Raw genomic sequence first — 13,442 nt, 5'->3', positions numbered from 1 at the left:
AGTATTTTTCCTATTAAATATGATACAAAAAAATAAAATAATACATTACATTTCATTTTCATTTATGAAGGACTGTAACTTCGACCAAATATATGGAACAAGGACTCCAATTTTTGAATCTAAAATGTTCTTAATTTTAATTTCATGGTTGTTTTGAATTTATAATTCTTTAACCAGGAGATTACATGTTTTGTGAACAAAAGAAGGTTGAGAATATGGAAAGAGGTACTTCATTTTCAGCAGGGACTCAGCAGAGCTAGGCTGACAAGGGCCACGTGCACTGCAGGGCTCGGCAGAGGCTGTTTTGAAAAGCACCTCAGCATCTTACACTTTCTGCCAGATTTCACATAGAACAAATGCAAAGTAAAGACCTACAAATGTGGCTTTGCTTATTTGCAAACACACTGGAAAGGCCAGCCTGTGCTCTGACCTGACTTTTTGATCAGCCTCTCCAAATACGTGGATTTGAGGGTGGTTTCCCACATGCTGGAAGTGACCTTGCTGATGGGGGGTTGCTTTCCTGCCATCTCTAGAAGTAATAACCCCTTGTGGCTTTCTTTTTAAGGAAAATGTCAATATAGGGATTAAGCATTGTGGTCATATATATAAACGCTACATGTCTTTAAATGATGCAGGTGTCATGAAACTCGAGTAAAGTCTAGTCTGAAGAGCAGTACAGCTGCTGCCTCCAGGAATCTGATGAGCTCAGGACTGGAGTTTTATGGGAGACATTCCCTGGTCCAGGCAGCCCCTAGGAGAGGTCACTGCCCTGGAGAGGACCCTCCTTTGTGACCCCAAAGGTGGGCCATATCATCCTGTGTCCACGTCCGGGGGCTGCCTCCCTACAGCCTCCTAAACTCCTGCCGGAGGAAATGCCCACTTGTCCCTGCTCCTCACAGCGGACTCCAGAAGGGTGTTTGTCAGAGAGAGGAGCCAGCACTCCTAGGGAAAGAGAAGCAGCAGCCAAGGCCAGCTCAAGGAGAGGGGCTGAACGCACCTACATCTTCAGTGTGCTTAAAATTTATCAGGAAGGGGCAAGGTTTCCTGACAGATATTTCTAATCACAAAACTGGTTTCATATAAAGTATAGATGGATTGGGTTCTGCTGAATTGTTTTGGAAACCATGTTTGGGTGAGAGCCACAATGCCGGTCTGGAAATAATCAGCAGAAACAGAAAACTGAATGAGCCAAAATGAGATAAAATATCTTGTCCCAAAACTCAAAAATGACTTTCACGATAACGCAGTGTTTGGCTATTTGGGGAGGTGGGTGCAGGGAAGGTTGCTTGTTTACCTGAAAGTAAACTATTTCAGTTAGAAAGGAAGTCTTTATAGCTTTTTAGCCTTTTCTTTCAGGGACAGCAAGCAGACATTCTCCTGGGCTGGAGCTTCACCCGGCGTTAACCCTGTGTGTGCTGGAGCCCGGCGGGGCCTCCCACCTCTCCAAATTCTAAAGGTGTGGTCCACTCCCTTCTGCAGACCAGTAAAGGCCATAACACCCAGGAGGATGCACCAGAACACAAAGCCTCCCAGGCACCAGCCTCTGAAGCGCACCCACCCAAAAGGGAACCCAGAAACTCTCGCCAGCTATCCTGTTCCAACATGCCAGCTTTGGGTTTTCCTACGCTTGAACTCTCTTAATGGACAGTCAAAGAGAGCCGGAGAGCTGGTGGCTCCTGGACAAACAACGAGAACTTTCCGTGAACATTTCAGACCAGTCCAGGACAAGAGATCCAAAATATGTTCTGTTCGGAGGTTGTATTTCAGCGCATTCTTTTTTCTTCCTAAAATGGGCCATTTTCCAAAACATATTCTGCAATTCCAACACTAAATATTAGCAGTGGAATAAAAATCAGGCAGTGCAAAGTTTCCGGGAAGGCTGGTGTAAGTTCTAAGCCACTCACCTGCGTTCCCCGCCGCGGCCTCGCTCCAGTTCCGCGCAGACAGCAGCAGCAGCGCGCCGACCAGGGCTCCGGGGACGCGCCCCATGGTCTGCCAACGTCCAGAGGCCCCCAGAGACGAGCTGGCAGGCGCCGCTCTTGGCTGGAGCCTGTCCTGCTGTCGGCCCCTTCTGGGGCGCCCCTCTGCCGCACGCCCACACCCTGACCCCCAGAGCCAGCCCCGCTCCCTCCAGCGGGCGCCCGCCCCTCCTAAGTCCCCTGGGGCGCAGCATCCCCGCCGCGGAGCCGGCTCCGCGCTCTGCCCCGGCCCCGGCTGCTGGCCTTCCGCGATGCGGACGCCTTGCGGTGGCCAGTGGAAGAGCCGTGCGCCCGGGATGCGGGGCCGGCGCCCCACTGCAGGAGCCGGCCGGGCAGGGCGCGCGCAGCCTCTGCGCGACAAACCGCCGACCTTCCCTCCCCCTAGCGGCGCTGAGCAGGGAAGTGGCCTTGTGGGGAGTCACAGCACACCTGGGAGTTACTTCAGGTCAGGTGTGTGCGCGGGGGAGGGGCTGCACACCAGGTAAAAGGGCATCAGGTGACATCGTAAAACAACTAAAACTGTTCCTGGGAGAAGACTTTGTCTTTTTGTTTGTATAAAAGGTATTGTCTTCAGCTTGAGAATTTTTACTCCGTAAATTCCCATTACTGGAGAGAGATTTGCTCTCCAGGTTGTTAAAATCACAGTCAATGTACCTGGGAGGGCTATCTATCTATTTCTAGGGAGGATGAGTGAGATTATGGAAATGAATGAACCAAATGTGTTTAATTTGATAAATTCCAAGTTTTAAATGAGCTGTATCTCCTGCAAATGAGCTTCAACCTGCTGTCCTGGGACCCTCTAGAAATAACTCCCTAAAAACAGGGTGGAAAGGAAGTAGCCCCAAGAAAAAGGAAGCTGGAGAGCTGCCCAGGGCGGAGCACTGAGGCTCCAGGGGTGGAGAGCGGCGGGCTTCGGTGCGGAAAGCTACCGGGATCGGCTTCACCAAGGGTGGGTAAATGGTGTCCCAGAGAGCTGACAGCAGCAGCCTCCCAGGGAATAACCGCAGAGACAAACATAAGGGATGCACACCACAGCACCCTCTGAAAGCAGCCCGAGGCCCGCATTTAACAGGAAGGGGCTCATCAGTTTACCAAATGAGCCACAGCAGTGCCGGAGTTAGTACTAGGGAGCCCTGCGTGTGTGCATGACTGTTCTGTAAACCCACAACTTCTCTCAGAAGTGAATGAAAAGCAGCTGGGCTTCCTGGCTCAGTGTTATTTATGGGACGAAGAGTTCCTTTTCTCAACCACCATCAAAATGGAATCAGAGAAGGAATATTAAGCATGAGGATGAGGTAGGTTGTAGAAAGGTTGGGGCTTCCAAGGGGCCCGTGGGTGGCGCGGCCTTGCTGGGAGACCGTCGGGGCTCCTGGAGGGCATCGCTCCCTGAGCTGATGAGATGACCGCAGGGGTCCCAGACATCACAGGGAAATGCAGGTGACACATCATCTCAGCACACAGCAGGGTCCCACAGCCTCTTCCCAGCCTCCAGGCCGCGAAGGACAGGCCTGCAGGGTCCTCCTGAACCCTGGGGCACAGCCCAGCTCCTGCGGTTGCTAGTCGGGGACCCTCCAGGGAAGGGCAGGGTCGGGTCTCCAGTGACTGGCATTGGGGGTGGGGCACCAGGGGCCTCACCGGTCTCCCAAGGAAAGTCAGAGAATGGAATGGGGCACAAGCCAGTTTGGGCTTCACCCCCCCCTCGCCCACCCTCGTAACTCCTCTGGGTGGGAGTTCATGAGTGTGTGTCTCTTTCTAATTGTTGCCAATGGAAACTGAGCAGGCCTCACTCTCAGAAAATAGCAAGGCCCCTGGTATCCATGCACAGGGCTGGAAAGCGCCTTCCACCTTGGACCTGCCTCCCGGCTGCCAGCTCCCAGAGCCTCTGTCCTGGCTCAGCAGCTCTGAGAAAATACCGCTGGCCGAGCTCTACTTGCATCCCAGGACAACTCGCCCTTCCTAGGATTTTACTCAGTCACTCGTTCCCTTTTCATTTTTCTTTCAGCATTTTCTGCTTAAAATTTGGAATGCATTGGATTCTTACTTCCAAAGTGAAAATGACACTGACAAGGGAAGCCATGGCTAATGAAACGCAGGGGATGTGGGAAGATCTAAGTTGTTCTGAGCCCCAGGCAGCAAATCCGGGGAACAGTTATCTAGGGACAGACCGCAGGTCCCACCAGGCTGCTCCGAGCTGCACACGCCCACCTGCATCTTAGCGCTAAGGCGCAGGGTCTCTCTGATTAGCTGTCACAAGCCTGGGCTTCTAACACCAAGGGTGGCAATCGAACCCATGAAAACCTGTTAGGGAAACCATGGACCTCCCCTTTGCGGTTTCTACAATCCAGCAAGTCTTACCGCTTGATGAGCCACACCTGTCACCTTCCTCATCTGTACGAGGAAGCATTGCTGGTTATTTCACAGGCTTGTGCACACACACTAACTGCACAAAGTCACATTAACATGTGCACATGATCACACGGACAACACATCTGTATGTGCACATGCTCACGTGGACAACACATCATCCATGCTGCACATGCTCACGTGGACACATACATCATCCATGTTGCACACTCACGTGGACACACACATCATCCATGTTGTACACTCTTATGTGGACACACACCATCCGTGTTGCACACACTCACGTGGACAAACACATCATCCGCGTTGCACACGCTCACGTGGACACACACATATATGTGTTGCACATGCTCACATGGACACACATCATCTGTGCTGATGTTCTGTCTTCGATAGGCGCATAGAGGCTTAACCATCAAGTGGAGTTGGGAACTGACTATCCAGTAAAGAGGCCCTGACAGTGCACCTGGCAAGGGTCTTCTAGCCCACCCAGGAGGGCTGCGATGGGCCTTCTGATGTCTCCTGAGCGCTGAGAGAACCAGCGGGAGGGGAGGGAGGAAACTGTTTCCTTACCGTCCCAATGCAGGTCGAAGAGTGACAAGTTCGCTGAAGTCAACTACATGAGTTTTCAGAAAAGGTGTTTTCCTAATATGATGAAGGACATTTCAAAGAAAAGTCATCTCGTGTCCTTGGGGGGAAAAAGAGAGCTTTGTATTATTTATTTTTCCTCATTAAAATAACTTAAGATGTAGTGCCGAACCAGACACAAAAGACCACATAATGTTTGATTCCATTGATACGAAATGTCCTTAATAGGCAAACCCACAGAGAAAGAAAGTAGATGAGGGGCTTTAGGGGCTGGGGTCAGGGAGGGAGGAAGGCAGTTGCTATTGGGCAGGGGGTTTCCCTTAGGAGAGATGAAAATGATTTTGAACTTGATGTGGTAACAGTTACACAATGTTGTCAGGTATTAAATGCCACTGAATTGTTCACACTAAAAGGGGTAAAACAGCAAATTTTATGCTATCTGTATTTTACCACAATAAAAAGGTTATGCCAATACAAATTGAAATTTAGTGAACTGGCTTGGAATTCCCATGGCATGACTAAACAGTTCTGGATAAACCCTCTACACAGGCATGCTCACTTCCACTGTTTCATCACCCAAAATGGGGATGCAAGGCAGATGATGGGCATCTTTTATTTTTAGCTGAGTATATGGTAGCAAAGCAAAATCTATTATTGTGTCAACTGTAGCCAAATGTTAAAGAGATTTTAGCACATTATGAACTTAATTATTGAGATTTTAAGCTTAATGATGTAAAGTTTTTCAAAAGGCATTTAGTGGACATTTGTAATATTTAAAGTTTGGCCTCATGGGGCATGTAAAAATAGAAGTCATTTCAGGGGAAGACTTGCTTCTTGATTCTTTCATCGAAAAATTGAATTGAAAATAAATACTCAGGATTATCTCCCAAGACACAGAACACAAGTTCTCTGAATCTAGTTTTGGGCAGAACTCACTTCAGTCTCAATGTAACTTCCATCCAGAAGGGGCAGTGGGCTCACGATGCAGGGATGTACCCCTAGGGCTGTGACTGCCCGCCCCACGGCCCCTCCCGGGACAGGGCACTGTGAGCTGGGAGTGCCTCATGGGGATGGAATTGTGTACTAAGTGTTTTGTTTTACTTGTTGGTTGGGGAATTCAAAGTCCTTTAAAATAAAGAAATGCCTACAAGGGAATTTTCTGTTGTCATAATGACTGCTATGAAGCTCAAAGCATTTGTTCAAAACTAGCAAAGTCAGTTACTTGTTTATAGACATGCTCTGAGCTGATCAGGCATTCAGAATTCCTAAGCTCTAGAAATGCATGTTGTTATTAATAGTTGAGCAGCCAAAACTATTATACAACATTGATTTAGTTGACAAAACAATGTAAAAATTATAGGCAGTTTCTGTGTCTTGAACACTTGAGGCTGTCTGTTGGAAAATAGTAAATACAATAGATAAACTTCATTTGTGTGCTGTAATTTTACTTTTTCCTATTCTTAAAAGTGTGACAAAATTCTGAAACTTCTTGGTTATCTAGTAACAGAAACAAGTAATATTTTAATATTTTAGGCTGACTAATTATCATATAATTCATATAAAGTTAAAAGGCAATAGGATTTTAATAGCAAATACCTGGATTTTAGTTGATCATTTTTACATAAATACCAATGAATTCTATTGTGAGTGGATGAAGTATGTATAAGACTGCTTTCTAGTTAAACAGGAACTTTTAGTGTTTGCAGAGAGGAGTTTTTAAAAATTTTTGTCTAGATTGATTTGAGCTGCAGAAGGATTTCAGACCTGTTTGTAAAAACCAAAGTTACACAAGACGATGTGAGTAGCACCACCCACATGCACCCACATGAACACATGCACAATGCGCCTGTGCACATGCACAAGCATATACACATGCACACAATGCATGCATGCATACGTGCACACATACGGACTCATGCACCCATGCATGTGCATAAACACATGCACAAAATACATGCATGCACACATGCACACACGCACACACATGCACATGTGCACACACATTGCACACCCATGTGCAAGGCACTCTGTAAGGCAATCCTCAACCCGTGTGCCTCCCAAATGAGGCTGGACTCACATGCCTGTCCAAGCAGCCGTGTCTTGAACACAAGTGTGCCCCAAGTCCTCTAGGCAGACATGCGCCCTCTGATTCATCACTGCTGTTGAAGTCTTGTGCTGGCCACTGTTGGGGGGTGCATGAGGAGGGGGAGGATGGAGAAGGAGGCACCCAGGCTGACCCCAGGTTTCTAGTGGCTCAGGGAGGACCAGGTTTGGGCACAGGCATAATCTGTTGTATTTCCGGGTATGCTAAGTTTGAGACATCAGGGGCCCCTGGGCACAGGGAGGTCAGTGCCGCTGAGCTCTCCAGGGGAGGCATTTGGGGAGATGAAGGGGAGGTCACGGCTCAGCACTGGGGACTGCAAAGGCACAGGTGGGAGGGCTCACAGGAGAGCAGGTCACAGAGCCCCCGGTGAGGTGTGTGCAGAGTGCTCTGCAGGGGGTGACGAGAAGGGGCCTGGGCAGCCCAGAGAGAGGCTGGAGAGCCTGAGAAGCTACCTGGGGAGGCACTGCCCTGGCTGAGGGCCAGGGGGCTGGAGGGCAGCCAAGGAGGCGGTGGCATGATGGCCACACATGTGGGTCATTCATAAAATAAGGACTTGGGCTCACAGGCATCTTAGCCCCAGACTCAGGAAAGCCAAAATCATGCACTATGCATTTTCTATGCTTCTCTCATTTTGACCTTAAGGAGGGAGGTTGTCTCAGCCCTGCTTGTCCTTCCCCAAGTGTCCTGCAGGAGTCCCAGCCCATGTCCAGGCACCTCTGCTCCAAGACCCCTCCCCAGGCTGCCGTAGAGAGCCTCAAGGCCAGTTTCCTGAGTGAAGTGAGCTGGCTCATAGCAAAATGCAAGAGAAGAAACAACAGTCAGTTGCTTTGTAAACTATTCCTACGTAACTTTTATGTTCTGAATAGGAAAAGAGTCTAAAATGCAAAGTATTACCTGTGCAGACATAAAACATTAAAGCTCATTATGGCTTTTTAGGTGCCCCAGCCAAAGTGCCAGCATGGAATGGCCATTACAGCTGACACAGGAGCTGAAGTTCAGGCTCACTGTCCTCTAAGCCAGACAGGCAGAAAGTGGCTCACTGAATACACACATCTAGTGATAAGTTATGAAAGCCCCCAAAAGGCAAATCCTGCTTACTTTAAAGTCACTTGCATGGTTGGTTCTGGGAGTACAGGGAACCCTTGCATAAGGGCAAAACAACAGCAGAACACTGAGAAGCAGAGTCTGCACAGGTGAGTGCTCACCACCTGCTGGCTGCCAGGCCAGGGAAAGCGCCTTCACTCTTGGTCCTCCTCCTTTTGGCTTCTTTCTTACTGGTCCTTTAAAAGCTCTCCAGCTTTGGGAATGGTAAAGGCTCACATCACTACCCACCTCAGGCTCTGCAAGGGAAAGGGGGTCTCTGCTGAGGGGCTGGTGAGGTGGGGCCCCTGCACGGGGGGAGGTGGTGGGAAGGGGGGTTGGCAAGAGCCCTATAGAGAGGAAGCCCTGGGGAATCCCCAATCAAAAAAAACCACAGAAAACAAAGATGCCATGCTTCCTCTTTGACTGCCCTCTGGAGTTCCCTCTTCATCTTCTGACATTTGAAATCCCCACCAGGGAACTGACCCAGACAGACAATCAAAGCCCTAGTTCATTACGTTTAACCCAAAACAGAATAAAGTCCCCGGCCCAAAGCCTGCCTCTATAACATGGACAAGCCTTCATCCTACCAAAAAACGTCAAGTGAACTTCCCTTTTGTGTCTGTATCACTCCTTTGCCATCCTCATCAGCCTGAAGCTTCAGTCGTTCTGGCTTCTGTTGTTGCAACCTTGGGGTCTGAATCTGCAAACTCAATTCCATTTGTCTTTTGACTCTGGGAAGATGGAAGTCTGGGTCCCTGGACGTGGAGAACGGAATGAGGGCATGGTCTTGGGCCCCCAGGGGGCCCTGGCTGGCGGAGGGAGGCTGAGCTGGACCGTGCATGGCTGGCTGCCCCACAGGGAAGCACCCACGTGGCACCCCAGCACGACCTCCCTCAACCCCAGCTCCTTCCGCTTGTGAGGATCCCAGAAGTAGAGCATTCATTAGTTCACCATCGCCACCGCGCACCCGAGGTTGCCGTGAATTTCTCTATATTTATATTTAAATTATTTGCTTAAGGAAAGCAAACCACCAGAAGCCCATTCTCCAGTAGCCCAGTCTAAAAGGAGAAGCTGCTGTGCCTCTGCGCCAGCCCTAACCTTAACCCTAGCCCTAACCCCAGCCCTAACCCTAACCCTAACCCTACCCCTAAACCTAACCCCAGCCCTAACCCTAACCCTAACCCTAACCCCAGCCCTAACCCTAACCCTAACCCTAACCCTAACCCTAACCCCAGCCCGCCACTTGTTTTCATCGCATTGACATGCGCGCTCCCTGTAAATTAAATGTCTGTATGAGGAAACGATGTCCTCTTTACTACAACCCGCTCATAGACTAGACGCAGGAGTGATGAGAGCCGTGGATTCGTTTTCTACTCAGCATCAGTTTTCTTCCAAAGTCCCAGGCGGGATGCGAGAGCGACCAGGGTTCAAAGGCGGTAGGAGCAGGTCGGGGAGCCTGGGCAGGTAAAGCTCGGCGCGGCGCGTGGGTCCGGCCCGGCTTCCGCTGCTCTCCTTCCGAGGGTGCTTTTTAGTCAGCATTTAATCTCCACCTTCCACAACAGCCACGTCCGCCCGGGCTCCTTCTCCATCAGTCCATGCCCCTATGGGAGCCTGGAAATGGGCTGGGGACCCCTGGCTGCCCTGCCCGCTCCCTGCCGAGAAGGGTTGTCTGTGACAGGAAGAGGGTTTACGAGGGCTTCGACCAGTGGCGGCTAACGTGGTGGACAAGGGTCTCCTCAACGTGCTGCTTCTGCTGAGCCCAGGCGCCCGTCGTGGGGCCCAGAACCCTGCCCTCCTAACAGTGCAGGGCAGGTGTGTCTCCAGGCACCCCTCGCGGGGGCCCACGACCCCACCCTCCTAACAGTGCGGGGCAGATGCGTCTCCAGGCGCGCCTGGTGGGGCCCAGGACCCCACCCTCCTAACAGTGCGGGGCAGGTGTGTCTCCATGCGCCCCTCGCTGGGGCCCAGGACCCCACTCTCCTAACACTGCACTCAATAGGGAAGTGGGCAAGTCGAATGGCAAGTAAGGACAGTGGTAAATATCGAAAGCTTTGGTCAAAGACTTCATGGATACATACTAACATACAGATAGTTATGAACATGGGTATAGATAGATAAACATCCACACATGCACACACTCACATATATACACACATATACACACACATTTATATGATTTTCTTTAAAAGTAATATTTTTTCCTTGGCCTAAGAGAGAAAAATTCTCTGATTTCATTTTTTCCTTTATCCCACCTCCATTAAATTGAATAAAGAAATCCTCTTCCCCTCTCCCTCTCCCTCTCTCCTTCTCTTTCTCTGTCCCTTCCTCCCTCCCTTCCTTTTTCACTCACTCCCTCCCTCCCTTTCACCTCCCTCTCACCTCCCCCTCCCTACATCCTCCCTCCCTTCTTCCCACACACCTCCCTCCCTCTTTCCTCCTCCCTCCTCCCTCCCTCCCTCTCACCTTCCTTCCCTCCTTCCTTCCTTCTTTCCTCCCTCAGTCTCTGCCCTCTTCCTTTCTTCCTTGAATCAAGTTTAAAACCTGATTTTAGGGGTCATGGGCATTTGACCCTGGACCCCGAGTTTGAGTGGCTGTTTTTGATACTTCAACTGTTTTGCAGCACTGGGGTCCATTCCCTTTTCTACTTGCACATGTCTAAGCTGATTTATACAGAACTTATTTATTTTAAAAGTGTTGGATGTTTCCCTTTGAGCAGCCCTTGTCCTGTGAATGCTCAGTGACAGGTGAACGCTGCCTCACTCAGTGGGCTCCGGGCCAGTGATGGGAACACTCAGAAAAACCAGGAAAAACCACCCCTGAGGCGGGTTTGCTTGGACACCTGAGAGTCTGCTCTGCTAAAGCTATGGGGTTTTCCTTATTTTGTGGTTTCCAAGGTTATAATGGTACATGAGGAGATTTGGTGGTAAACCATTAAATATTTAACTCCATACATTACTGAGTAATATTAGTGTACATTTTTAAATCACGGACAACCTTTGCAAAAAAAATATAAAAACTTCTGTTATAAACATAACTCCACACAGAAGTAGAAAATAACTCATATTTTATATAGGATTGCAGTCCCATTGGATCACATTTTTTTAAAGATGTGTTTTGTTTATTTCTCTCCCCTTTCCCCCTGTTGTCTACTTTCTATGTCCATTCGCTGTGTGTATTTCTGTGTCCACTTGTATTATCTGGCAGCACTGGGAAACTGCATCTTTTTTGTTGCATGATCTTGCTGTGCCAGCTCTCTGTGTGTGTGGCGCCACTCTTGGGTGGGTTGCACTTTTTTTTTCACACAGGGTAGCTCTCCTTACGGGGTGCACTCCTTGCATGTGGGGGACCCCTATGTGGGGACGCCCCTGTGTAGCACGGCACTTCTTGTGTGTGGCAGCACTGCATGTGGGCCACCTCACCACACAGGCCAGGAGGCTCTGGGAATTGAACCCTGGACCCTCCAAATGGTAGGCAGACACTCTATCAGTTGAGCCATGCCTGCTTCCCTGGACCACATTTAATGGTGAGATTCTACACACTGAAATATATAGAACTATAGATATAGATGCAGATAAAGACAGGTAAGCATCTTTATGTAGAATATTGTCTGCCCTGTTTGTACTAAAACTCCACCTTCCTACTAAGCCATGCTGTCACCACTCCAGCTTAAATTGGCAATGATTCCACAGCCCTCTTTTCCAGTGTACAAACTTCTGCCCTAAACCTCAAAGGATACTTTTCAAGAGTACATTTGAGTGTGGCTAGTCTTGAAGCAAAACTCAGCATGTAAATGCATTACCTTTCCCCCAACATGGGACATGACTCCCGGGGATGAGCCTCCCTGGCACCAAGGGATTACAACCAAGTACCAGCTGATGGTGTAACTAGAAAAAGACCTTGAATAAAAGGGTCAACTCAGACCAGCAGAATATCTCAGCCTACATGTAATATCAGGTGTTAAAAATGCTTTTTTACTATGAATAAAAGGGGGAAATGGAAAGGACAAATGAGCTTATATGGCTATGAGTCTCCAAAAAAGAGTCGGGAGGTCATCAGAGGGGTCACTCTTAAGAATGCCTCAACTGGGTCCCAGAGACAGCCAAAGTAGATACAAGCCCAGGTATTGATTCTTCTGAGGATTACAGAGACCCAAATGTTCTAAGGTCATGGCAGATGGAGGTCAGTGCCATGTCAGTTGGCCCTACTTTGGAGTTTGTGTTCTTGAGTGTGATGGAGTTGAACTCAGATGTAATCATTGTTCACAAGCCTCTTCTGTTACTTTTACTGGAACTGTGGTTGGCACTGGAGTTTGATGTATGCTCAGGGGACCTGAATCTCTGGACTGTCCATGTGATAGCCAGGCCCTGAGCCTCAACAGACCTACAATGCCTACCCTTTGATTTATTGGACTTACCCCAGCCAGCTAACAGAGAGGTGATGAAGGTCAACCACCACACCAGGGAGCTAAGAGTACCTACAACTGCAAGCAGGAGAATTGCATCCATCATCCATGTGGAATCTAAGCCCCCTCTCAATATAGAGGTGGAGTGGACATAACCATCCCAGGATCCACAGGATGGAGGAATAGAGTTTGGATAAGAGTGAACTTACTGATATTCTATTCTGGAACTAGTGTGATTAGTAATAGAAGAAAATATACCATTGATGTGGAGAAAGTGGCCATGGTAGCTGCTGAGGGTAGGAAGAGGGAAGAAGAGATATGATGTGGGGACATTTTCAGGACTTGGGGTTGTCCTGGATGGTACTGCAGGGACAGTTGCTGGACATTGTGTATCCTGCTATAGCCCACTAGATGGACTGGGGGAGAGTGTAAACTACAATGTAAACCACTATCCATGTGGTGCAGCAGTGCTCCAAAATGTACTCACCAAATGCAATGAATGAGCCATAATGATGAAAGAGGTTGTTGATGTGGGAGGGGCGGGGTGTGGGGTGAGGGGGCTATATGAGGACCTCATATTTTTTTAATGTAACATTAAAAAAATAAAGAAAAAAGAGTACTTTTAACCTCGTGCAGTGGACAGGGTGAGACGTGCAGTGGGCAGGGTGAGATGTGCAGTAAGTGCAGCAGGCCTTGGGGCACTTCTGAGGAGGAAGCTCCTCTGGGTGCTGCCTCTGTCACCTGGCCCATTGCTGAGCCTCTTGGCTCTTAAGATGTGGATCGGACTTGAGGTTAAATGTATGCATTTTCCTGCTTTCCTTTCAAGAAATGAAGAAGAAACTTTCTTAAAGGGAATTAACATTGGCTTTTCTGGGAGGGGGCTGGGTTGAAGAATGTGAAAAAGCTAATCCACTTTACATTG

At 49.0% G+C, this 13,442-nt stretch overlaps 1 protein-coding gene across 1 annotated transcript in view; it reads left to right on the top strand.

Annotated features, from left to right (window-relative positions):
- Positions 1-1,987: 1,987 nt before the first annotated feature.
- The window catches only part of LOC139439087 (contactin-associated protein-like 3B), a 122,171-nt gene continuing 110,716 nt past the window's right edge, over positions 1,988-13,442 (top strand). The window contains 1 exon segment of the mRNA XM_071215561.1: positions 1,988-2,389. Coding sequence (XP_071071662.1) covers positions 1,988-2,389 — 402 coding nt within the window.

The sequence above is a fragment of the Dasypus novemcinctus genome, chromosome 6 (assembly GCF_030445035.2).
Source record: "Dasypus novemcinctus isolate mDasNov1 chromosome 6, mDasNov1.1.hap2, whole genome shotgun sequence".
In the NCBI taxonomy this organism is placed as follows: domain Eukaryota; kingdom Metazoa; phylum Chordata; class Mammalia; order Cingulata; family Dasypodidae; genus Dasypus; species Dasypus novemcinctus.
The sequence above is the reverse complement of the archived record's forward strand: the minus strand, read 5'-3'. Positions and strand labels throughout refer to the sequence as shown.